At 40.7% G+C, this 27988-nt stretch overlaps 1 protein-coding gene across 1 annotated transcript in view; it reads left to right on the forward strand.

Annotated features, from left to right (window-relative positions):
* LOC134342759 (microtubule cross-linking factor 2-like) overlaps nucleotides 1–27988 on the forward strand; it is a 113850-nt gene that overhangs the window by 16221 nt on the left and 69641 nt on the right. The window contains exons 2-3 of the mRNA XM_063041293.1: nucleotides 4147–4371; nucleotides 12533–12691. Of these exons, the coding sequence (XP_062897363.1) occupies nucleotides 4147–4371; nucleotides 12533–12691 (384 nt within the window). The remainder of the gene's footprint in view (nucleotides 1–4146; nucleotides 4372–12532; nucleotides 12692–27988) is intronic.

The following is a 27988-nucleotide window of genomic DNA, read 5'->3' on the forward strand; positions in this document are numbered from 1 at the left end:
TCACCATTTGGAGTGTTATGGGTAAGGAAGACCAATTTAGAGCCTGGATCGGTACATCGAATTATGACGTTGTTACCATTACAAAGATCTGGTTGCACGAGGGACAGAAGCTCAACACTCCTGAGTTTTGTTTTGGATATGATGTGGGGAGGGAGGGTAAAAGAGGTGGAGGGGCTGCACTACTGATCAGGACAAATGTCACTGCAGTACCCAGAGAGGACCACATACATGAGAAAATCTGCAGATGCTCGAAATCCAAAGCAACACACAGACAGTGCTGTAGGAACTCAGCAGGCCACGCAGTATCTTGGAAAGGAGTAAACAGTCAACGTTTCAGGCCGAGATCCTTCATCAGCGCTCACGGTGAAGGGTCTCGGCCTGACATGTAGCCTATTTATTCATTTCCATAGATGCTACCTGGCCTGCTGAGTTCCTCCAGCATTTTGAGTGTGTTACCCAGAGAGTATGCACTGGAGGGATCATCCACAGAGACAGTTTGGTTAATGATATACAGGCAGAGGACATTTGATATAATTTGATATCTAGATTGGCCTAACATTATGGGCTGAATGGCCTATCCTGTGTTCTAATATAGAAATTATTGATGATGGTCAGTTTAATTTTGCCTGCAACTGTGTGGAGAATTATTTTGTTGTAAATTTTTTTCTGAATCTGAGTAAATATTTCTTCCTATTTTTTTCCTTTTTTTGCTCCTCAATCTAATATTTCTCTTGCTAATATTTCTACAGCTCATTTAAATCCATTCTAATCAGTTCTTTGTTTATTTTCTTAACCATCAAATCTCACCAGTTAAGTAGATGCACTTGTTTTCGTTATTGTACAGCAGCGTTTCAGAAACTTAGTTATTCTTACTGCATCATTATCATCTTTCACTAAAGTCAACTTTGGGTGAAATCCAAGATGCTGTCATCCCAGTCGGGATACAATTCCACCAGCAGAAACGGGACTTTTGTGGCTGCATCAGGGAGCATACCAAATGGTCAAGCTCTCAGTGGTCACCTTTGGCCAAAAGATTAGTTGGGCCAGCCTCAAATGCAATGGCTGGAAGACGAAATCAAAAGACTGAGGCCTTGCATTAAGTGACTTGCCTCATGATTTCCCCAAAGCTTGTCTGTCAGTTACGAGGCAGAAATTCAAAGTGAGATGGAATGCCGTCCATTTTCCTGGGACACTTTCCACTTGCGGAAATGCGAACAAATCCAATGGGGGAAAAACACGCAATCTCTACCACCCCAAACATTTAACACAATACACTGCAGTGACTTCCCATTGTTTCCTTGCCAGTGTTTTCCAAACCCAAGGGCAAGGGACACATAACTTGCTAGTGCCCTTCCTAGTCACACACTGCCCTGCCTTAAACATATATCCTCAATGATACATGGATAATGGAAAATTTTGGATTATCTTTATTAGTTTTATTTGTCACATGTACATTAAAACATGCAGTGAAATGCATCAATGACCAAAGCAGTCCAAGGATTGAGCTTGGGGCAGCTCACAAATGTCGCTCTGTTAACCAGCGCTAATATAGCCGCAACTCACTAACCCTAACCCTTACCCCAACCATACGTCTTGGAATGTAGGAGAGAACCAGAGTGTCTGGGGGAAAGACACGTGGTCACGGGGAGAACATGTAAACTGCTTACAGGCAGTGATGGGAATTGAACCCCGATCATTGATTGCGAGCGATGTAAAATGACTACACTACTGTGCTGCCCTAATGAAAAGGAAAGAGTGACCGTAATGTTGAGAGGATTCTGCATTGTCTGAAAATGTTCAGTCAAAAATTAGGGTTTGCAGTCTAAACAGAGAAAACTATGAAGGTATGATGGTCAGGTTGGCTGGAGTAATGCATCTGCCTAACTCATGAATGTATGTCGAATGACGTGATAGTGCACAAGTCACAGTGCTTAAAGAAATAATGCATAACTTGTAGCCTGTCTACATTTTTTGAGGCACAAAACAGAAAATGAAAAGTGGTTTAACTGTATATGACAGGAGAGGTTAAAGGTGGTATTAAATCAAAGGAAAACACTTGTGTATTTGCAAGAAAAAAAGGCAAGCTTCCATTTAAAGTAAAGAAGGTATTCAGCCCTTGGCACTGTAGTGATTGTCAGAAGCGAAAATCCCATAAGTCCCGTTTTACAGCTATGTCTTCCCCTGAGGTCCTGCAGCATCCTCTATTTTGCCTGCCGATCAACTGTGATTTTTTTTACCACTAACCTCCACTGAGGGATAATTTACAGTAGTCAGTTAAATTGCTAGCACATCTTTGGAATGTGGGAGGAAATTGGAGAACCCGGCAGAAATCCGTGTGATCATTTTAAAACATGTTTGTGAAATAGTCTGCATTCTTTTAAGTGTAAATCTTACTCCTGGTGTTTACACCGTTTATAGGAGCATTGTTTAATTTCCGTAAAGTTGAAGAATAGACCTGAATATATCTGCTAATCCTTACCAAAAATGTAGCCCTCATCAATTAACCCCACACAGTTTGGCATTGAAGTTCCACCTTGCACTCACAGGAAGCGGTATGTTTGAGGTTATTTGATCATTCTGCCTGTGATCATTTAAATTCTGTCTATTCCAACACAAAGCCCAAATGTATGTGCATCTGGTATTGCTAGGCAGCCAGAAAACCTGCACTCAAACTTGGTTGCTCAGTATCTAAAAATGATATGTTGTCCCTGGGAAGATTCCAGTGCTCAATAACTTGATGTTGTGTAGAATTAATTTTCAAAACCAGTAAAAATCATGAGCTCAAGTGTGGGAGCAATAGTTAGATTATGATTCTAGTTTCTTTACCTTTAGTGAATGGTTAATTTGGATAGAACTTTTTCCCAATAAATTGTGGAGTGTTACTGTAAAATAGCATATTGAGTTGCTTGCTGACTACAGCTGGGCTAATCACAGGAGGCAGTGACGTCTGTTCTCACCCAGTCCCACTTCTTTGTGGGATTCATGGATGTGAAGCTCCTATTTTTGTGATGCTCGTCGCTGCTCAGTGCACTGATGACATTTCATAAAAGACACACCTCACACGATCATTTAATTGCATTTCAAGCAGCCAGGACATCTCAAAGTTATTAGCATGCTTTATTAAATCTGCTATTTATTACATTGCCATTCATCTTCCCATCCAATCTGGAGAAATTTACTGTCCATCCAGTGGCTTAATTATTTTAAAAGTTTTTAAAATGTAAATATTTGTTTATTTTTTTCAATCGGTCCTTTCTAAGAGATACTGGAGTACCAACAAATCACTTTATGCAAGTTTTCCCTTCTTTGCATTATTGTGGTTGGGTATACAATTGTTTAATAAGTGTTTGGTGCAGCGGCCACAACTTTTCATCCAAAGAGCAGCTAGGCAATTTAAATTCAAGTAATCAAGTAAATCTGGAATTATAAATCATCGCAGTAACAGCAGCAAAGGAACTAGAATTTTGTAGTTAAAATTCCATCTGGTTCAACAATGTCTTCAAGGAGAGAAGTCTACTATCCTTGCCTCATCTGATCTATATGTGGCTCTAGATCTACCAATATGGTGACACTGAACTCAGTCAACGGGTTAGGGGCAGTTAGGAATGGACAGCTAACACTGGCGCTGCTGGAGGTATCCACTTTCTCTGAATAAGTAACAAAAAAAATTACGAGTGAAAAGATATAGAATGATGGAGAAAAAAAAGCTTAATACTTTATGATGATATCCCATAAGCTTCTGATCCAATCCCCTCATGATGGTTTACATGACAGAATATTGTGGGAAAGCTAAGAATCATGAGTTAAGTGTGAAGAAAAGTAAAATTGTAATTAAGTCTTTTACATACATATCTCAATCAATTGAACATATGGTTCAGTTTTTTTCTCTATAGTTAAATAATGGTTAATGCTCTTAATATTGCTTATTTCATTCCTGTTCACAGATGGACTGATAAAAGATGCAATTACAACATTAAAATTATCAACAGCCTTTGAGGATTGAAGCATAACATGTAAAATATTATTATACTGCACTGAATTAATTGTTCTTTGGATTATTACAGTATTTATTTTTCTGCCTTGTGTTAGATTTTTTTGTGCCAGTTAGTTTTTAAAACAAAATTTACTGATGTTTCCTGATGTTAGGATGAAATTGAAGAACTTCGAGCTGAGATGTTGGAAATGAGGGATATCTATTTGGAAGAAGATGTGTATCAGCTGCAGGAACTGCGTCAAGAACTAGACAGAGCGAATAAAACATGTCGGATCCTTCAATATAGACTACGAAAGACTGAGCGAAGAAGCCTCAGAGCAGCTCAAACAGGCCAAGTTGATGGAGAACTAATCCGAAGTTTAGAACAAGATGTAAAGGTATTTATTATAATTTATTGAGTACTATTCCCAGAAAAATGATAGGAGCATATCAAAAGGGAGCATGCGGTTCTTTATTCAAGTTGTTTTTTATTTGCATAATTTAAATATCTCATCTTTAATTAAGTAAAAATCTTTCTATATATTTTCCTGTTCAGTGTTTGTTGACAGGGTGTGGCTGAATGAATTTGTCAAGGAAACTTTATTGCAATAAGTAAGCTCACAGAAGAGTTTACTGGGTGTGAACGCTAATACTGTGTAATGAATTGTTTAGACATACTTTTAAAAATCTTGCTGTTGTAATCTCAATGAGAGTACATTATTTACTTGATTTTTCAGTGGTCAGGTTTGCTTTCTTCTTGGGAACCAAATTCAAAAATCAACGCCATTGCTAGAGACTAAGCATGGGGAGTTATCCTGTACGATGGGCCCCCTAATCTGAAACAATATTAATGTTACAAAAGTTTAAGAAATGTATTTGATTTTCTATTACTAACTAGCAAAACAACCAATCATGAAGTGATGGAACTAATGAAACTAAAACTAACAATATTAAACATACTTAAGCAGACTTAAACAAAGTTAAGTTAAGCAATTTCAAATGTAATTAAGCGGTCAACAAAGTTAACACACCTGGCGGTCCCCAGCTCTAAACTGCACAAAACAAAGCATGAATACTCTTCTCTTTACCATGCCCCCACCCACATGACTAGCTATCATAATAAACGTGCAAACGGACTACAATGCAGATACAAGTAACTTATTGTGTTTACTAGTAAATAAGTATCTAATCCGGCCTGCAAGAGAGCCCAATATCTTAAAAACAACAATGAAATCGAGTTTTTAATTCTACAGTGCTGCAGGTCCTTGGCAATATTGCCCAATATTTCAGGTTTTCATTAAGGTGACATACCTTCTAAATATACCCTGAAAAGGATCTGAATGAAGTATAGTTACATGCTGGTTATCAGACAGCCGAGGATTTGGTTCTCCTTAGTTCTAAGTGAGTTAGTGAGTTAGTTGTATGATGGGACATAAAGCTCATCAAAAGCAAAACACATTGATCATTGTCACTAATCTCCCAAGCACAAAAGTCATAAACAACATATGCTATCGCCAACTGGGGTTTAAGAGCTTTTAGTAGCAACCATTTATCTTGTAGCCTCTCAAAGTAGACATCAACCTCTGTATTAATAAGCTAATTTTCACAAACTGGATATCCAAATGATGCCTTACAACAGTTAGTCCTTCCTCAACAAATACCATGCAGTGTACATTGTGAGGGAAACATCTATTCAGCACAGATTGAGACATTCTAGCTTCATTGATGTATTGGATTTAATTGAGAACAACTGCTCCTTTCATACCCCTCATCCCCTCAATGTGCCAGGCAACAGGCTAGTGCAGGCTGGAGCTTTTGGTCTCTTGCTCTTTCTCCTATTCCTGACAAAGTTTGGTTCTCAGACTTACTCATGGAGCTAAAGGAATGCCACCTTTGGATGGCAAAGAAGCTTGAGAGAGAATTGATGGTATGTGTAACTAAAGATGCTGAAAGCTCAAGATATTTTCAAATGTATTGTTGAATTTGAAGAAGGTACAGAATGGTCTTCACTCTTCCCAGTGCAGATTCAAAGAGTCATAGTCCAGTTAGAAATCATTTGTGTCATTAGGAAATAACAATTGCTGCAGAGGTCTTCTAGTAAATATCTCCTTTTTGAGTTGCACAGAGATTTGTGAGATTTGGGATTACCACAACTGTATTCCTATCCTGGTTCACTTCTTATGTCAAATTGGCATTTAACCAGGTTGGATTTGCAGACACATGCTAGTTTTGAATATTAAAATGTGAAAAGGATTCTCTTTAATTTTAAGGACCTTTTCTTAGACTGGAATAATTATAAAAATGTGAAAGTTTTTAAATCACCAAGTTCAAAGCTTTAAGCAAATAATTCAATTGCTTAACTTGTCATTCTGCTCTGAGGTATGGTTTCTGTGGAATAACTTGAGCCCAATCTATGTAGGCAGTGGTCCCACTGTTAAATTTTTGGGATCCTTTAGTTATACTGAACTGACTGTTGAGAAATACAGTGGGCAACTTACTTGCATTAATGAAGACCAAAACTACTGCTGAAGGCACTTTCCAAATAAGATTTTGATGATTGAGACAGGCGTGAGCACTGATCTGCTTTGATTCTTCAACGCCTAACAAAATAGAAACCTTGAAGTTCTCCAAATAGCGCTTCCTGCATAGGCAGTGGGAGCTGGTGTGTTGTCATGTCACTAAGTTGCTTTTTCCCCTCATTAGACAATCTGTAGCCACTACTGCCACCTCCTATTTACAAAAGACTGAACTGTATTCTTGCCTGGGTCTCTTGGTTTGAGGATGTGCAATTTATACATTGGTGGTTGCTCAATCTTAGGAGCACTGCTAGCCATTAAAGGAATTTGTGGTTATTAGCTTTTGAAGCAGTTGTATGCAAATCCTTTCCATACATAGTGATTATTACTGTAAATGTTGAAATGATAATTTATTTCATACTTCAGTTTGGTAATAATTACCAAGAAATATGCCGGGGAAGTTGCTTCTAATCTAAAGTTCATTACTGTTTTTGTACATTGCATTTCATGCTTGCTCATTGACACCGCAGAAAACAAAAGTAAGATTCAAAGAGCCCAAAGATGTTTAAGAATGACGGTTGAGGAACTCATGAATTTCGCTGAGGGACACTGTGTGGTACTCACTGAACCTTGCCCATTTTAATTTAGTTTTGTAAAGATAATGCAATGTGAAGTGAGTGGTAGCTCGCCAAGGAGTAATTATCAAGGATAAGCTATACCAGTTTCACCAGTTTTACTGCGAGCAGGATAAACAACAAAAATAAATAGTTTTTGCAGCAGCTTATTCTTATATCAGTCTTGCTAATGCAAATTTCTTTCAAATTTAACTAATTGAATTAAACAGCTTTCTAATGAATAAATTCTCTCTCTTCTAATGACGCTCCTGCTGGAAATAAGTTTAGATTAGGTGATTGTATTAGAAGCAAAAATGAGTTACTGGATTTAATTTCTACAGTGGCAGCTCCAAGCATCAAATAAGTGTGTGTAAATTTGCATATCAGAATGTACATATTATTTAACTTAACATCAAACCAAACTCCTACCCTTCACAGTGTTATTGATTTTTTTTTAATAAATCAGCTTGTTGAAAGGTTCATTTTCTAATTGAAGTATGTATACAGAATAGAACTGTGAGATCCGTCTTCTCCAGATAGCCATGAAACAGAAAAACCATGGAAGTTGTTGGAAGAAAAGACATCAACTCCACCCCCTGCTCAAAAAGTCAAAGTAACAAAAACTTGCAAACTTCAAGCTCCCAGCCCTCTCCCTCGCAAAAATATGAACGCCCACATGGGCGATAAAAAACAGCATCAATAACATCAAACCCCCAATCCCCTCTCTCACACAAAAAAACTAACAGATCGTCCACATGATAAAACACCGACAAGAACATCAACCCCCAAATCCCAAACCACTCCCTCGAACAAAAACCCAACATATCACCCATCTGGAAAGTGGTAACAGTAGTGTTAAACACCCAACCCCCAACTTGCCAATCGGCGACAAAAACGAAAACAGAAAACCAAAGGAGACCAATATGGTCATAGTTTGGGGTAAAATTTTCACCTCCTGGAAGTATTGTGTATTATTTTAACAAAACTATTTTGTTTCATAGTAAAATGTATACATAGCCAATGCAAAGGAAGAATTGCAGAGTCCTAACTAATAGATGCTAGTTATATGTTATGCAATCTCATTTTACTTCTGACTTTTTTGAACTAATTATTAGTCTCTAATGGGGACCAATATTGTAGTGAAGTCGTTTCTACACCGACTACACTGAGTTGTGTTAAATCTATTAGCCACATTTAAGAGCCAATAAATAGGTGCTAGAAATAAACTTTAAAATCAATGTTTATTCGTCTTAGCAAAAATACACTTCTAAGTAAATCAAAGTTCAGATGGACTAAAATTTATGTCATTATCCACAATGGCAGGTTGTGGAATGACAGTTAACCACTTGTCATAGTGGAGAGCACATTGAACAACCAGTTTTTCCTCATTTCCAGTGAAAAGTTCCAAATAGCACACTAAAGACCCAACTGTTCAAATTAAAATAATTTATTTATGCAGAAGCAAGGAAACGATGATAAATGTGTACATTAGTTGGAAAGCAAGATCAATCCACTGTTTCAAGTGGGGATTCTTGGTTAAAATAACAGAGCCCCATAAATTATCAATCTGTTAGATTTCTTTATAAAACCTTGACCATGTAATATTGGAGATACACAGACTGTATTTGCAGTCTGTGGTATTGAGTTCTCCAGACTGAATTAAAATCTGGGAGAGTTCCATGTCATAAATTCAAAGTTTCAGTTTGATTCTGAGGTCAGCTGCTTTGTGATGGTGTGATGTGAGGTAAATTAAATCCATAGCAACTTAGAGCAGAGAGTGGGTGTTCTAAATGTTAATGTATGTAGATGATCAAGTATTACAAAGTGACCCGTTGGGTCATTCATTTTAATTCTTTCCTGAGAAGACCAGCAAACATTACCAGTCCAGGAGTGCCTTTGAAGATGCAATGGTGATCTGTCTTATTGCTTGCTTAATTTATTTTATTTATTTGGAGCAGGGGCTCCCAACCTGGGGTCCACAGACCCCTCAGTTAATGTTAAAGCTCCGTGGCATAAAAAAAGTTGGTACCCCTGATTTAAAGATGCAGCGAGGAACAGGCCTATCTGGGACTGCCTGCAACCCACCTGTTTAACCCCAGCCTAATCACAGGACAATTTACAATGACCAGTTAACCTACTAAGTTGTACATCTTTGGAATATAGGAGGAAACTGGAGCACCTGAGGAAGCCCACAAGGGCTAAGGGAAAGTGTACAAACTCCTTACAGAGAGCGCTGGAACTGAACTCCTAACTCTGCTATCTCGAGTAGTAAAAGCATCATGCTAACCATGATACCGTCTTATTGACAGTCTGTACTGACTGGGGTCTGCTGTGCTACCGTGGTACCTATGCTGCTAAAGCAGCCCCTTGTGTTGCTGTTTTAATCTGGGATTTGAAGGCACTGACACAATAACAAAAGAGTTCCAATATATTTCTAAACCATGTTGATGTATCTCTTGGAACCCAATCTACATGTGTACCTAACCTACTTATTCCCGCTGCCACTGCCCTAAGCCATAGAGAATGTAAGTTTGGACTATTCTGTTGAAGAAGTTTTGGCAGGTTCTTACAGGGTGCATTGTAGCTTATACATAAATCTTATAGGAATCTATAAGCACAGTTTACCAGTGGTAGAGCAGATGATGTTCATGACAGTGGATAAGGTGCCAGCTTTGCTCTATATGACATTGAGCTTCAGCATTCAACAAAGCTGCACTCTTCAAGGTTGAGAATTTTCCAAGACAGTCGGATTTATTATTTGTAGATGGTGGAAATGGTTTGGAAAATAAAGGGCTGGGTTACTCTGCACAAAATACCCAGCTTCAATAGCTATTGTATTTATCTCCATAGTCTATATAAGCATCTGGCCATTGTTATCCTCTATGATATTGGAGGGACTTTGGGAATGATGATGCTGTTGAATTTTGAAGGAGAGGTCTCTCTCTCTTTCTCTCTCTCTTTCTCTATCTCTTCTCTCTCTTCTCTCTTCTCTCCTCTCTTCTCTCCTCTCTCTCCCCTCTCTCCCCTCTCTCCCCTCCTCCCCTCTCTCCCCTCTCTCTCCCCTCTCTCTCCCCTCTCTCTCCCCTCTCTCTCCCCTCTCTCTCCCCTCTCTCTCCCTCTCTCTCCCCTCTCTCTCCCCTCTCTCTCTCTCCCCCCTCTCTCCCCCCTCTCTCCCCTCTCTCTCCCCTCTCTCTCCCCTCTCTCTCTCCCCTCTCTCTCCCCTCTCTCTCCCCTCTCTCTCCCCTCTCTCTCCCCCCCCCCTTATTCATTCAGTCATTGTTGGCCTCACAAATGTTATCTGCCACTTTTATCAGCTCAAGCCTGAATATGTTTTAGACAATGGACTGTTTCATTATCTGACGAGAAGAGAATTGAGTTGAACATTTTGCAGGCATCGTTGAACCTTACCATATACTAATGCAAGATAGTTCACTGATGGAATGTTTAAAGGTTGTTGGGCCAAGGATAGTGCCATAAAAGATTGTACAGCCATACCTTGGGACTGTTATTACTGTCCACCGAAACTAATCTCTGTCATTCTAGTCACTGGAGAGTTTTCTTTCTAATTTCTATTTACTGGGATTGCTTGATGTACACTTTGTCAAATGCCAGTTTGCATCTCTTCTGCCCATTGGCAAAGGCCATGACGGCTGTACTGGAGTGTAAGTTATGGTGGTATAGAATCTTGGAAAGGTATAGCACAGAAGAAAGTCCTTCCTTCCACCAAGTCCATGCTGACCAAGAAGCACACCCATTTTTTTAATATACTAATCTCGTGACAGTGAGACAAAACCAGAGCACCCTGGTGAAATCCATCTCATCACAGGGAGAACATGTGAACGCCACGTAGTTAGTTAACCAGAGTCAAGATTGATCCTAGGCTGCTGAAGCTGTGAGGAAGCAGCTCTTTTGGCACCTCAACATCACCCTTCGTTGGACAGTACGATGGTATGAGGTCAATAGCCTTTTCAATCTTTCTTGAAGTCACATTGGGTGAATATGTTTGCTTGAAGTCTAACTTCTGTGGTAGTGGGCTGTTGGAAGCATACTGAGTGGGATCATCTGCTTAACCACATCTGCTTGACAATGGATTTATGCATTTCATTCAGCCTTGTCACCCCTGTAGCATATTGGATTGTAACGATATTGGGGATGTTCATGATACTCCCTGATGTGTGCCTACCATCACTCACAGCTGCAAAGCTTTGACCTAAATCGAGTTATTATGGGATTGGTCAGTTTATTCCTGATTAGTTCATTATTGGCAGCTTTCACTTGCATAGTTATGTATTTCCAAAGTCGTGTTTACTTGGGTTAAATGGTCTGCCTTATCACTTTATGTATTAAATGTGTTGGAAAAGAGAACCCAAAATATATGCATTCCTCTTCACAACATTGATTCAGATCAGGAGCTGTGAAATGGCTGTTCTTCTATTAAACATATTATAACTTGTTTCACACCTGGATATTAGCAATAATGCAGGGTAACAACAGCTGCAGTTCTGAAAATTTAATTTGGAATGGAACAACCAGAATTCTCACAGATTTGAGTATTCTGGGAGAGAGCCAAATTGTTTATTCATAATTGCAAGAATATTAGCACTACAATCCCTATGAAACTTGTACTTTACTAACTATTTTATTGTCTGCATGGGTGTTTTTTATTGCCTTTTATTGTTTTAATCTATTTTAATATTACTAGGCTTTTTCTTAACTTCTAGATTACACCACTCCATCTCAAACTATTCCCCTTGGAAGGTTATGGTTGTTCTGCCTGGATTACTCTATGACAGCTGTATTTATGCTCCACGATCAGTTGAGGAGAAATATGTCATGCCTTCTGTCCCAAGAACATTTCCTTTTTGTTCTTGACTGCAGAATTTTCAACCCATGATAACTGACCAGGATGATGTTCAAAATCTGTACTTGGGTGGCAGCAAAGTTTAGCTCAGAAGGTCTGAATAACACAGAGATAGATTAACTATGTGTTTACTGACCTTTCAAATGGCACAGTCTCGGCTTTTTTATATGCCAGTATTGTCACTCAGCTTTGTCAAGCGATGCGGTTAGAATGATTGTGAACCTACACAGATTCCCTGATGCCTCAGTATTTCATTGAAGTCAGTCTTTCAATCTATATCTTTGTAATATTTAAATTTAACTTCCCACCTTAAACAATAGATCATACATTGTTCACCAAATTTTGGCAGTGGAGTAAAACAAAATATTTTGGAACTAATAGATGTAGTCTGTGTGTGTGAAATTCAAAATGCCTGCCCTGACTGCGCTTAGTGAAATTCAGTTGGGGGTTCAAAAAGAATTTATGACTAATTGTATTTCAGTAGACAAGTGGGGCTTTATGAGGCTTTATTAAATAAAAACGGCAGCCTGCCAGTGCATGTTCTGAGTACTGTACTTTCTGTGTACAGGTTTCAAAAGACGTTTCTGTAAGGCTTCACAATGAGCTGGAAGCTATTGAGAAGAAAAGAGTAAAGCTGGAAGGAGAAAATGAAGATCTTCGACAGAAACTAATTGAAATGGACATTTCCAAGCAGGTGTTGCAGAGTGAAATGGACAAAATGAAAGAGGTAATGTGTTTACACTTGCCATTTTGACTTGATTATCATATTGGTGTGAAGGGCAAGTTTATTTTAGGCAATGCAAACTTGGATCCTTACCCACTGGGAGCATCTTGATAGAAATCTGAGGAGCATTCTCAATGATCTTTATTCCACCCTCAAGATGGAGGAGCAAGACCTTGTATTCCGTCTGGGCATTCTCCAACCTGAAGGCATGAATATCGATTTCTCCTTCCGGTGAACAAACTTCCCCCCCACCCACCCCCTTCTGTTCCCCACTCTGACCTTTAATTCTTCTCACCTGCCAGTGAATTCCCCCTGGGTCCCCTCCTCCTTCCCTTTCTCCTATGGTCCACTCTCCTCTCCTATCAGATTCTTTCTTCTGCCCTTGACCTTTCCCACCCACCTGGCTTCACCTATCACCTTCCAGTCTCTCTCTTTCCCTTCCCCTCACCTTATTTTATTTTGGCATCTTCCCCCTTTTCTTCTCAGTCCTGACGAAGGGTCTCAGCCTGAAAGTTTGACTGCTCTTTTCCGTAGATGCTGCCTGACCTGCTGAGCTCCACCAGCATTTGTGTGTCTGTCTTTACTCCAGTCTCTTCTTTCCAGTGGCTCTTCCAGAAAAACTCACTTTGATTTGAAATATAGTTGTTAGAATTAGATGTGTGTGAATGTAAGCCTCATGAACATATGTGACAGAAGGAGTACAAAATTATGCTCTCAGTTGAAAGAGTATGGGAGGAGGTTCAAGTGGAGTATGAACACCAGCATAGACTTTTTGGTCAAATGACCTGTTTCTGTACTGTATGTAATGCTATGTTTTAAAGAAGCAAACTTTAAATATCTATAAAGAAACCAGAAGGAAAGCTGTGATTACAACTTGGACAAAGTATATGTATTATTTATAAAATAGGTGGATTTAATTATATAATTAACCTTTAAAAAACTACTGTTATCTTCTGGTCAATTGACCAGTTTAGATAAATGAGCAATTGTGTTTATCAGTTTTCAGCTCTTGTAATACTTGAAGGAAATATGTATTGCTTGATTCACAAATGGAATACATTCCAAGAATTTTTTCTGTTTGGCAAAATTTTGTAAAGGGAAAAGGCTGGGTGAAGTGAATTTTGATCTAGTATATGTATTCTTCCAGGCAGAAGGTGGCACGCCATTTATAAACCAATGACACCTGTGTTTATTTAAGAAGGGCTGCAAGGACAAGCCAGTGAACTACAGGCTGGTGAATATAAAATCAGTGAAAAAATTACTGGAGGGGATTATAAGAGATGGGATACACCTGCTTTCGAAAGGCAGGGACTGATTTAGTGATACTCAGCATAGCTTTGTCCCATTTATCTTTCAACTCAGTGTTTTCTGACCTACATTACTTCAAGATCAAACAATTTTGTATATTCAAATCCCTTCTTAGCTTAGCCCTTATTTTCTCCTTAAATTTCTGTAGACTTGGTATCTTGGACAATGATCGTCCTGCTTCAGTATTGATTCCTAATCCATTCCTGATTTTCTTTGTGCTAACATTGTGGCCTAAACCACAAACGCTAGAATTTTTTTCCAATACTTCTCTTTCAAGGCCTACAGATCTATCAAGGTAAGCCTTCTTGAATACGTTAGATGTACAGAAACTGTGCCGGCTAGTGGTGTAGAGGTATCTGCACCAGACTTCGAGGTGAGTGGTCCTGGGTTCGAATCCAGCCAGCTCCTTGCATGCTTTCCATCTGGGCTGAGCGTTAAGCTAGCAACTTGGCCTTGTAAAAAAAAAAAGACATGCTAAATAAATGGCAAGGTTGCCACCCGATGTGCCACAAGGCATGGAGAGGAACAACAGAAACTCTGTTATTTGTCTTCCTATTCTCCAAATTTTCTCAGTGAAATAAAGCTGAGGTTACAAAATAAGGTCAGGGACTGTAGTGGTGTGCCCATCTCCACTTTCATCTTGACTCGGGATGCTCCTGTCAATCATTCTGAGCACTGGCTTGACATTTAATTCCAAAGTAGTTAAATATTTCCAGACAAAAATCTTCAATTCTCAGTGAATCTTTTGTTATACTATTTAACATCAGCCAGCCACATGGGTATGACAGCTGTTGTTGTCTGGAGCTTCATTCTCAAGAGGCTTGTACAAAACGATGCACTTCACTTATGAGTGATTGTAGTTGAACAAATGCTGCAAACCTCTTGCAGTTATGAGTAACAAGGGGCAGATTTTCCAGATCAGCAGCTAGCTCTCTCCTTCTAATAACGTTTAATCTTGGTGTCCCCTGCAAAGAATTGTATATTGAGTTTTCTGTTATTAACTAAATATTCAAGGTTGATTCTGCCCTGCAATGTTACCACTCTGTGTATTCTTAGAGATAAGCCCATAAGGCATAGGAGCAGAATTGGCCCATTTGGCCCATTGAGTCTGCTCTGCCATTTTATCATGGCTGATCTATTTTTCCTATCAACCCCAATCTCCTACATTCTCCCCATATCCCTTCAGCCCTGACCAATCAAGAGTCTATCAAGCTCTGCCTTAAATATACATACAGACTTGGCCTCCACAGCTGCCTGTGGCAGCAAATTCCACAGATTCACTACTCGCTGGCTAAAGAATTTCCTCCTCATCTCTGTTCTGAAAGGAACCCCCTCTATTCTGAAGCTGTGTCCTCAGAAGTTCTTCCTGGTGTGAGAAACCAAACTTGGGTTCCACTGGCCAGGTGCAATGAAGGTTACATGAGACTTTGTACACTTAATGGTGTTTAGCATACATTACAATCAGCGGGACTTTATTAGGTACCTTCTGTACCCAATAAAGTGACCACTGATTGTATGTTCCTGGTCTTCAGCTGTAGCCCACCACTTAAAAGTTTGAAGTGTTGTGCATTCAGAGATGCTGATGGTTATTTTAGTTATGTTGCCTCGTGCCATCTTGAACCAATCTGGCCATTCTCCTCTGACCATTCTCATTGACTGGGCTTTTTTGCCCACTGAACTGCCACTCACTGTTCTTTTCCTTTGATTTTCACACCAAGCCCGTTGTGCATGAAAATCCCAGGAAATCAGCAATTCCTGAGATACTCAAACTACCCTCTCTGGTACCAGCAATCATTCCATAGTCAAAGTCACTTAGGAAACATTTCCTCCCCATTCTGATGTTCGGTCTGAACAGCTGAAACTCTGAGCATGCCTGCATGCTTTTATGCATTGAGTTGCTGCTACATGATTGGCCGATTAGATATTTGTATTAACCAGAGGCTGTACCTAATAAAGAGACTACTGAGTGTACTTCTAACATAACTTTCCCTTCCAGTTCCTCTTATTAATTTTCTGTTCTCTCCCCCCCCCCCCCTGGCTCTAGCATCGCTTTCATGTTCTCTTTCCGTCATGTTTAGTTTTTCACATTTCCTTAATTTTGTTTCATTCCCTATCCTTTACTTTTCTCAATATTTCTTGTACACCCTTTCTGTTTGTTGCAACACAGATGCTGCCTGACCTCCTGAGTTCATCCAGCATTTTTTGGGTGTTGCTCTGGATTTCCAGCATCTGCAGAATCTCTTGTGTTTATATTTTCTGTTCATTTACCCCATGTGGGCAGCAACATTGCCGAACCAGCAATCAATTCTTGCTTCTCGAGAAGATGCTGGCGAGCTAATTCTTGAACAGCCGTAATCCTGTTAGATCAAGAGCTCTGAAACTTACAGTAAGTACTGTGCAAAAGTCTTTGGCACATGTATGTAGCTAGGGTGCTTAAGACTTTGCACAGTACTATCTTTCCAGTTACCAAATAACACCTAATATAAAGCTAAGTACTCTTAATTCCGTTTCCTAACCACCTTCCTATTTTAACCAATATGCAGCACTGTGCAAAAGCCTTGGGCACCCTACCTATATATATGAGCCTAAGACTCTAGTAACAGTACTGTAGGTCAGTGACGCTGATCAAATGGCTGAATAATTCCAAGCCAGGGTGGCGTGCATCTATGAGAACAACTTGCAGACTGTGGCATTCTCATGCGTCCACTGCCCTTGCTGGTGGTACAGGTCATTGTTTGGAGCTGGCTGATGGAGTAGCCTTGACAAATGTCAGCAGAACATTTTATAGTTGGTACACACTGTAAGTACACAGTGGTGGAGAAACTAAATGTTTAAGATCTGGATGTGGTGCCATTTGAACTAGTTACATTATCCTCGATGTTAAGCTTCTCAATTGTTGGAGCTACATTCATTGCATCACCCTCTACAAACCTCTTTCAGCTCAGCATTTTTTACATCCTCTTTTTTTTGTGTTTTTTTTTACTGAAGTAAACTATAAATGCTGTAGTATTATTATCAAAGACAGAAGAGATTCTGCTGGTGCTGGAAATCCAGAGTAGACACAACATTGATTTCTCTAACTTCCAGTAATTTCTCCCATCTTTCCCTGCTCTCTTTTTCCATTTCCCATTCTGGCTCCCCTCTTACCTCTTCCCTTTAGAACATAGAATAGTACAGCACAGTACAGGCCCTTCGGCCCACATAGTTGTGCCGACCCTCAAACTCTGCCTCCCATATAATCCCCAACTTAAATTCCTCCATATACCTATCTAGTAGTCTCTTAAACTTCACTAGTGTATCTGCCTCCACCACTGACTCAGGCAGTCTATTCCACGCACCAACCACTCTCTGAGTGAAAAAACCTTCCTCTAAAATCCTCCTTGAACTTCCCACCCCTTACCTTAAAGTCATGTCCCCTTGTATTGAGCAGTGGTGCCCTGGGGAAGAGGCGATGGCTATCCACTCTATCAATTCCTCTTAATATGTTGTATACCTCTATCATGTCTTCTCTCATCCTCCTTCTCTCCAAAGAGTAAAGCCCTAGCTCCCTTAATCCCTAATCATAATGCATACTCTCTAAACCAGGCAGCATCCTGATAAATCTCCTCCTGTACCCTTTCCAGTGGTTCCACATCCTTCCTATAGTGAGGCAACCAGAACTGGACACAGTACTCCCAAGTGTGGCCTAACCAGAGTTTTATAGAGCTGCATCATTACATCGTGACTCTTAAACTCTATCCCTCGATTTATGAAAGCTAACACCCCATAAGCTTTCTTAACTACCCTATCTACCTGTGAGGCAACTTTCAGGGGGGCTGTGGACATGTACCCCCAGATCCCTCTGCTCCTCCACACTACCAAGTATCCTGCCATTTACTTTGTACTCTGTCTTGGAGTTTGTCCTTCCAAAGTGTACCACCTCACACTTCTCCGGGTTGAACTCCACTTCAGCAACCTATCAATGTCTCTCTGCAATCTTTGGCAATCCTCTACACTATCTACAACACCACCAACCTTTGTGTCGTCTGCAAACTTGCCAACCCACCCTTCTACCCCCACATCCAGGTTGTTAATAAAAATCGCGGAAAAGTAGAGGTCCCAGAACCGATCCTTGTGGAACATCACTAGTCAGAACCCTCCAATCTGAATGTACTCCCTCCACCACCACCCTCTGCCTTCTGCAGGCAAGCCAACTCTGAAACCACCTGGCCAAACTTCCCTGGATCCCATGCCTTCTGACTTTCTGAATAAGCCTACTGTCTGGAACCTTGTCAAATGCCTTACTAAAATTCATATAGGTCACATCCACTTTACCTACCCATCTCTCCCCTGCTGGCGCTCTCCTCCTTCCATTTCTCCCATGGTCTATTCTCATTTCCTATCAGATTCCTTCTTTTTCAGCCCTTTACCTTCGCCACCTATCACCTCACAGTTTCTCATTTCATCCTCCCTACCCCACCCACCTACCTCTCCCTCACCTGGTTTCAACTATCACCTTCTGGCTTGTACTCTTCTCCCCACCCCCCCACTTTCTTATTCTGGCCTCTTACTGGTCAAAACATCACCTCTTTTTTCCTTTCCATAGATGCTGTCTGGCCTGCTGAGTTTATCCAGTAATTTGTGAGGATTATTATCAGGACTCAATTATCTGTCAGAGTTTAGTGGCTTTCTGGCATGCTTCCATTCACCTTCAGATCTATGAAGTGAATGCAGAATGCAAACATTGTGAAATTTTACAGGACTGTACATGCAATCAAAGTTTAATAAGCTCTTGATTAGCTAGGAGCCTAATTGTGTGTTTGAACTAGGAATTCTGTAAACAGATAAAAATAGCCAATTGCAAAAGTTTCTTCCAAATCTGTATACTTAGCCACTCAGCAGTTCTGTCTAGACACTAATGATCAGGTATTCTCAGATGTCAAGTGTCAAAGTTTTAGCAAGCTAGAGTTTTATTATAAAAGTATAAATTGAAGTTTCTACTACTGGCCATATTATCATGTGCAACCTTAACATGCATGCTGTCTTAGCAAAGCCATAAGTTTATTGTGGCACTAGGGGGCATGGTCAACAGCTCGGCCGGGCATTCTTAGCGGCCAGCACTACTTATTGTTCATGTTTTAAAATGCATTCATGGGATTATGGTGAGACGTTCAAGTTCATTTATTAAATTTTAGCTCGGGTTATACAGTTGTTCGCTTGTGTTTTTGTGAGCCACCCTGACTGTAACCAGGGTGTATAATCACCTCCCCTGTCTGTTTTGCGCTTGTTGCGATAAAACCGGCAGTTGAGATAAACAAGCTCTTCTCAACTGTCATCATGGACCAAATGCTCGCCACAGTACACAAAATGAGCGAGTTGACACTAAAAGCAGGAATTGAGCCCAAATAATGAGACATTGTGGGATAAGACTGATAACATCAACCTCTGTAGGTTGACTATTGATGGAATCATGAGCTCCCAAATCTTCCAGATCTTCTAAAGGGGCACCATTGAGAGCCTCCTGACTGGCTGTATCATCTGCCAAAGGGTTTTGGCCCGAAGTGTCGACTGTACTATTTTCCTAGATGCTGCCTGGCCTGCTGAGTTCCTCCAGCATTTTGTGTTTGTTGGATGTTTCACCGTCTGGTATGGGAATTGCATCAACCTTGATCGCTGGGCACTGCCGAGGGGTACGGACAGCCCAGCACATCTGTGAATGTGAACTTCCCTCCATTGGGGACATTTACAGCAGCAGGTGCAGAAAGAAGGCCTGGAAGATCGTCAGGGACAGCAGTCGCCCTGACCACAAACTGTTTTCAGCTACTTCAATCTGACAAACAGTACCGCAGCATTAAAGCTAGGACCTACAGGCTACGGAACACACTCTTTCTACAAGCCATGAGACTTATAAAGTCACACATCTGTACATTGCAATGGAGTCATAATGCCAAGATTTTTACTCCCTCACGTTGTGGGATGGATGACAAATTTAAATAACTTCAAATTCAAAATTTTTGATTGTTGTTGGAAATGTTCTTGAATAAGTAAATGACAATTTAGTGAATGAAAAGAAAATCAAAACAAAACTGCAGAAGCAGTGGGATGGGAACCGGAGTGGCAGAACAGAAAGTGGGGAAGTTGTGGAGACAGATGTTGTTAAGACCTCAAAGTCAGGACTCAAAAGGTGGGAGAAATGGTCAGAGTTGCATATATTTCAATGCAAGAGGTATTGTAGGAGAGGCAAATGAGCTCAGGGCATGGATCAGCTCATGGAATTATGACATTGTAGCCATTAGTATTGTTGCAGAAGGGGCAGGACTGGCAGCTCAATATTCCAGGGTTCTGTTGTTTCAGACATGATAGATGGGATGGATGAAAGGATGAGGCATGGCATTACTAATCAGGGAAAATGTCACAGCAGTGCTCAGTCAGGACAGACCAGAGAACTTGTCTAGTGAGGCTTTAGGAGTGGAACTGAGGAATAAGAAAGGTATAACGACCCGACAGTCCATGGGACTTAGAGGAAAAAAACTGTTGCAAGAAACAAAAGATGGTAACTTTTGGATCGGAAGGTGTGGACTCTGTATGGGTTGAATTAAGAAATGGCAAGGGTAAAAGGACCCTAATGGCAGTTGTATACAGGCCTCCATACAGCAGCCAGGATGTGGATTACAAATTACAGCAGGAGGTAGAAAAGGCGTGTCCGAATGGCAATCGCAGCAGGCCAGGCAGCATCTCTAGGAAGAGGTGCAGTCGACGCTGAATTTCCAGCACCTGCAGATTTCCTCGTGTTTACATCAGAATGGCAATGTCATGATAAATGTTGGGGATTTTAACATGAAAGTGGATTGGGAAAACCAGGTCAGTACTGGACCTCAAGAGAGAGAATTTGTAGAATGTCTAAGGGATGGCTTTTTAGAACAACTTGTTGCCAAGCCCACTAGGGCAGGGGTCCCTATTTTGCATTGCGGACCGGTTTCATATTGACAATATTCTTGCGGACCGGGGGGGGGGGTGCGGGGGCAGTAGGGTTGCCAGTGGACAAGAATAGCAGTCAAATACGTTGCGTTTACCCTGAGAAAGACTACAATGACCATGAAGCCTTGCGCAGGCACCAGTGCGCATGCGTGACTGTAGTCGGGGGTGTGTTAATCACGACCGGAATATAGGTGATAAGTGGCTAATACACTCAACTTCATTTCTAAAAGGGTTTATCTGACGAATTTAATATTAAACACACACCGCATATTTTCCTCGCATGAATATAGTGATATGTCAATTATCGGGAGGACAGGGGAGCTTGAAGTAAGTGTTGAACGAACTTCCAGTAGAAGTGGTAGAAGCAGGTTCGATATTATCATTTAAAAAAAAATATTGGATAGGTATATGGACAGGAAAGGAATGGAGGGTTATGGGCTGAGTGCAGGTCGGTGGGACTAGGTGAGAGTAGTGTTCGGCACGGACTAGAAGGGCAGAGATCGCCTGTTTCCGTGCTGTAATTGTTATATGGTTATATAAGTCAATAGCATCATAACATTTCAAGTAATGTTTGGATATTAAACACACAGCACATATTTTCCCCGTATGAACATATAAAATCATTGCAACACACCAATATCACTGAATCAGTAAGAGCCTTGGGCTTGTTTCCCTGCAACGAGACGGTGCCATCGAAGGGTGATGGGAGACAGCGATACTCGAACGGAGTTCCTTATGTCCAGTCTATTCCGCAATTTGGTTTTCGTTGCATTCATTGCAGAGATACGTTGGAAATGGAAGCAACGTTTTCAGTGCTTTCGTGGCTATCTCAGGATATTTAGCCTTGACTTTGATCCAGAATGCCGGTAGGAATGTTATGTCAAACATACTTCTCAGCCCACCATCATTTGCAAACTCGAGGAGTTGATCTCCTTCCCGCGCTGACATGGATGACGCGCGGGTAACGACCTCACGTGCGTTTAAGTTTAACAGGGCGTGACAGGGAATGAGGAAAGGTGCAGCTGACTCATATCGCCAAATCATATCATTTCCTCGTGGCCCGGTAGCACATGCTTTGCGGCCCGGTGGTTGGGGACCGCTGCACTAGGGGATCAGCTGTGCTGGATTGGGTGTTGTGCAGTGATCTAGAGCATAAAGTTAAAGAACCCTTAATAAACAGTGATCACAAAATGATTGAGTTCACTTTGAAATTTGAGGAGGAGAAACTAAATTCCAGTACGTCGGTATTTCAGTGGAATAAAGGAAATTACAATGGCACGAGAGGGGAACTGGCCAAGGTTAATTGGAAAGGGACACTAGCAGGAAGGACAGCAGAGCAACAATGGCTGGAGTTTCTGTGAAAAATGAGGGAGGTGCAAGACAAATATATTCCAAAGAAGAAGAAATTTTCGAATGGAGGAAAGACACTACCTTGGCTGACAAGTGAAGTCAGAGCCAAAGTAAAAGCAAAAGAGAGGGCATACAAGAAAGCCAAAGCTAGTGGGAAGATGGAGGATTGGGAAGCTTTAAAAACTTGCAGAAGAAAACTAAGAAGATCATTAGGAAGGAAAAGATGAATTATGAAAGGAAGTTGGCGACTAATATCAAAGAAGATATTGAAAGCTTTTTTAAGTATATAAAGGGTGAAAGAGAGTTGAGGGTAGATATAGAACTAATAGAAAATGACACTGGAGATATTGAAATGAGAGATACAGAGATGGCAGAGGAACTGAATGCGTATTTTGCATCATTCTTCACAGTGGAAGGCATCTGAAGTATACCAGACATTCAAGAGTGTCAGGGAAATGAAGTATGTGCAAAGAAAATTACAGTTGAAAAGGTGCTCAGGAAGCTTAATGGTCTAAGGGTGGATAAATCTCCTGGACCTGATGGAATGCACCCTCAGGTTCTGAAGGAAGTAGCTGGAGAGATTGTGGAGGCATTAACAATGATCTTTCAAGAATCGATAGATTCTGGCATTGCACCGGATGACTGAAAAATTGCAAATGTTAATCCACTATTTAAGAAGGGTGGGAAGCAGCAGAAAGGAAACTATAGACCTGTTAGCCTGACATCAGTGGTTGGGAAGTTGTTGGAATTGATTGTTAGGGATGAGATTATGGAGTATCTGGAGGCACATGACAAGATAGGCCAAAGCCAGCATGGTTTCTTGAAACGAAAATCCTGCCTAACTAACCTACTGCAATTTTTTGAGGAAATTACAAGCAGGGTAGACGAAGGAAATGCAGTGGATGTGGTATACTTGGATTTTCAGAAGGCCTTTGACAAGGTGCCGCACATGAGGCTGCTTAGCAAGATAAGAGCCCATGGAATTACAGGGGAGCTACTAGCTTGGGTAGAGCATTGGCTGATCAGTAGAAAACAGAGTGGGAATAAAGGGATCCTATTCTGGCTGTTAGAACTGCCGCTTTTTACGATATATGTCAGTGATTTGGACTATGGGATTACTGGATTTCTGGCTAAATTTGCTGATGATACAAAGATAGGTGGAGGTGCGAGCGGCGTTGAGAAACTGAGAGTCTAAAAAGAGAGACTTGGATAGTTTAGGGGAATGGGCAAAGAACTGGCAAATGAAATACAATGTTGGGAAGTGTACGGTCATGCACTTTGGTGGAAGAAATAAATGGGCAGACTATTATTTAGCTGGGAAGAGAATTCAAAATGCAGAGATGCAAAGGGACTTGGGAGTCCTTGTGCAGGATACCCTAAAGGTTAACCTCCAGGTTGAGTCATTGGTGAAGAAGGCGAATGCAATGTTGGCAATCATTTGTAGAGGTATAGCATATAAGCAGGGATGTGATGTTGAGGCTCTATAAGGTACTCGTGAGACCACACAAAGTATTGTGTGCAGTTTTGGACTCCTTATTTTAGAAGGATATACTGACATTGGAGAAGGTTCAGAGAAGATTCACGAGAATAATTCCAGGAGTGAAAGGGTTACCGTATGAGGAACGTCTGGCAGCTCTTGGGCTGTATTCCCTGGAGTTCAGCAGTATGGGGGAGATCTCATAGAAACATTCTGAATGTTAAAAGGGCTGAACAGATTAGATATGGCAAAGTTATTCCCATGGTAGAGGAGTCTAGGACAAGAGGGCATGACTTCAGGATTGAAAGATGTCCATTTAGAACAGAGATGCGGAGAAATTACTTTAGTCAGAGGGTGGTAAATCTGTGGAATTTGTTGCCATGAGCAGCTGTGGAGGCCAAGTCATTGGGTGCATTTAAGGCAGAGATAGACAGGTTCTTGATTAGCCAGGGCATCAAAGGGTATGGGGAGAAATCAGGGGAGTGGGGATGACTGGAAAAATTGGATCAGCCATGATTGAATGGCAGAGCAGACTCAATGAGCCGAATTGCCTACTTTTGCTCATATATATTATGGTGTTATGGTCTTTCCACATATTCACTGAGATTTTCATATTCTAAAAGGACTGAATGGAAAAGAGTTTGTCAGACATATTCAAGAAAGTCCTTATTCAGTACATGAAGTCCCAACAAGAGAATATGCAATTCTTGATCTCCTATTAGTGAATGAGACAGGGCAGATGGCAGATATTTGTGTAAGGGAGCACTTTGCATCCTGTTTCAAGATAATTATGGAAAAGGATAGATCTGTTCTGTGGACAGGGGTTTGAGATTGTAAATTGGAGAATGGCCAATCCTGATGGTATCAGAAAGGATCTGGCAAGGGTAGATTGGGGCAGGCTGTTTTCTGGCAAAGGAACACTTGATAAGTGCAGGAAAACACCCAGGAAGAGATCAGGAGGCTAAAAGAAGGCATGGGGTTGCTCTAGAGAACAAAATGAAGGAAAATCTCTCAGTGCTTCTACAGATGTTTTAAGTGCAAAGAATTGCAAGGGACAAAATTGGTCCTCTGGAAGATCAGAATGGTAACCTATGCAGTGAAGCCAAAAAGGATGGATATTTTGCATCTTTATTTATTTGAAGACAGATACAGAATCTATAGAAGTGAAGCAATGCAGCATCAACTTCATGAACCTAATTTTTACAGATTACAGAGGAGGAGATGTTTGCTGTCATGAGGCAAATTAGGGTGGATAAATCCCCAGGGCCTGACAAGGTGTCCCCTCGGACCCTATGGGAGGCAAGTGCAGAAATTGCAGTAGCTCTAGCAGAGATATTTAAATCATCCTTTGCGACAGATGAGGAACTGAAGGATTAGAAGTTGGCTAATGTTATTCCATTGTTTAAGAAAGGCTCTGAGGATAAACCAGGAAATTATAGGCTGGTAAGCTTGACATCAGTAGTGGGAAATTTATTGGAAGGTATTCTAAGAGATCAGATACGTGAGTATTTGGAGAGACAAGGACAATTAGGGATAGTCGGCATGCCTCATACCTCTGTGTATGATAGGTCGTGTCTAATCAATCTTGTAAACTTTTTTGAGGAAGTTACCAGGAAATTTGGTGGAGGTAAGGCAGTGGATGTTGTCTACATAGACTTCAAGGCATGTGACAAGATCCCACAAGGGAGGTTGGTCAAGAATGTTCAGTTGCTTGTCATTCAAGATGAGGTAGTAAATTGGATTAGATATTGGTTTTGCACGAGAAGCCAGAGAGTGGTAGTAAATAGTTGCCTCTCTGACTGGAGATCTGTGACTAGTGGAGTGCCGCAGGGATCGGTGCTGGGTCCATTGTTGTATGTTATCAATAGCAACATTCTAGATAATAGAATGGTAAACTGGATCAGCAAATTTGCAGATGACACGAAGATTGGGTGTGTAGTGAACAGTGAGGAAGACCACCAAAGCTTGCAGCAAGATTAGACCAGCTGGAAAAATGGGCTGAAAAATGACAGATGGAATTTAATTCAGACAAGTGTGAGGTGTTGCACTTTGGGAGGACCAACCAATGTAGGTCTTACACAATGAACGGTAGGGTACTGAGGAGTGTGGTAGAACAAAGGGATCTGGGAATGCAGGTCCATAATTTATCGAAAGTGGCATCACAGCTAGATAGGATTGTAAAGAAAGCTTTTGGTACTTTGGCCTTCATAGATCAAACTACTGAGTGCAGGAGATGGGATATTGAGGTTATCTAAGACGTTGTTGAGGTCTAATTTCAAGTATTGTGTTCAGTTTTGGTCACATCTCTACAGGAAAGATGGAAATAAGATTGAAAGAGTACAGAGAAAATTTATAATAATATTGCTGGGACTCGAGGAGCTGAGGTATGAGGAAAGATTGAATAGGTTAGAACTTTATTCCCTAGAACATCAAAGATTGGGGGAAAATTTGAAAGAGATATAGATAGGGTAAATGCAAGCAGGCTTTTTCCACTGAGGTTGGGCAAGACTACAACTAGAGGTCATGGGTTAAGGGTGAAAGATGAAATGTTTAAGGAGAACATGAGGGGAAACTTCTTCACTCAGAGGGTGGTGAGAGTGTGGAATGAGTTGCCAGCACAAGTGGTAGATGCAATTTTGGTTTAAACATTTAGGAAAAGTTTAGATAGGTACATGTGTGGGAGGGGTATGGAGGGCTGTGGTCCTGGTGCAGGTCGATGGGACGAGGCAGTTTCAATAGTTTGGCCAAAGGGCCTTTTTCTGTGCTGTAGTTTTCTATGACTCTTAAGCTGGAAATCTAAAATGAAAAAAGTGCTGGAGAAACTGAGTAGGTTATGCAGCTTCTTTGTAAAGAGAAAATCGGTTGATATTTTAGGACAGAGATCTTCTATTAGAACTCATTGTCAAAGCAAATGTTTCCTTAATGTTTTGCAGTTGTTGCCTGACCTGATGAATGTTTCTAGTGATTACTTTAGTACTGAATCAATTATGAGCTCTGCTCTTACAATTAAAATTCTCAAATTTTATTATAACAAGATATTGTGCCCTCCCTTAACTGCCTTTGCTCCTGTTAAACAAATTAACCTCTCATCAAATAGTTTGTTTTCCAACACTTCATCCCCATCAAAGGGGGGCATTATTATAACTTCTTGTTGCAATTGGATTGCCTTAATATTGTGCTGAGTAGAAGGACTATTGTTTAGTGATGCTTATACAAAGTACTGTTATTGATCTTTTCTGCATTAGAAGAAGTACATGATTGTCTGAACACTTGAAGGAATGAGGCAGGTAAATGCCAATTCCTGAAGTATTTTGCATCTTCTTTGGAGCCATCCAAGAACTTGAGTTGGTTGTACATTTGTTCCCATCTCATGCAACAGACAAATGAATTACTATACAGTTTTTATTGTTATGATTTGCTGTACAAAATAAAAGAAAACTTTGTTCAGCGCAGACTGAGGTCCAGATGGGACGTGTTTTCAGGCCATTTTTCCATTGTTTGAAATTCTTGGGTAACATTATTTCCACTAGAAAGCTTCATGTGCATGCCATTGTAGATTTTATTTTCATTTTTGTGTAGCTGTACCCTCCCGATTCAGCCAACACCTGACATGTCAGTCACCTCTATGTATTGTCCATATCCACCACTATCCCACCCTCACAGCAGCATGACTTTCCCCATTGTTCCCATTTCCTATTCCTCCAAACATTTACCTCTCAGAAACTAGTTGGCAAGGCAGTTTGCCAGTTCCCCACCCACCGTTAATGTTGCCTTTGGCCATTTAACAGAAACGACCCAAAACAACACTGCTCCCTGCTTTTTCTTCCTCCACCCTTCCCCTTTACAACAATGCCTAATGCCTGTTTTGGGAGGCTTGTACAAATGCAGCCATCTGCCAACTTTGAGAGTTCAAGGGAGTATGAGAAGTGCTAAAATGACATAGAGTAACATCCTGTCACCTTGAAGACATTTGTGTCACTCCATGCTGTTGTTGAAACGAAGGCACTTCGTTAAATATTATCTGTTTCTTTTCATGCTTTTTTAAAGTCAAATACGTGATATGGACATCGCTGTCAAAGTAAGCATTTCCTGTTTAATATGCTGACACCTATGAATTGACAGCCTACACAGTACTGTAGGAAAGATTTAGGCACAGGTATAGTGCCTATAAAAAGAATTTGAAAACCTATCCACGCAGGCTTGTAGCT

The sequence above is a fragment of the Mobula hypostoma genome, chromosome 2 (genome assembly GCF_963921235.1).
Source record: "Mobula hypostoma chromosome 2, sMobHyp1.1, whole genome shotgun sequence".
NCBI lineage: Eukaryota > Metazoa > Chordata > Chondrichthyes > Myliobatiformes > Myliobatidae > Mobula > Mobula hypostoma.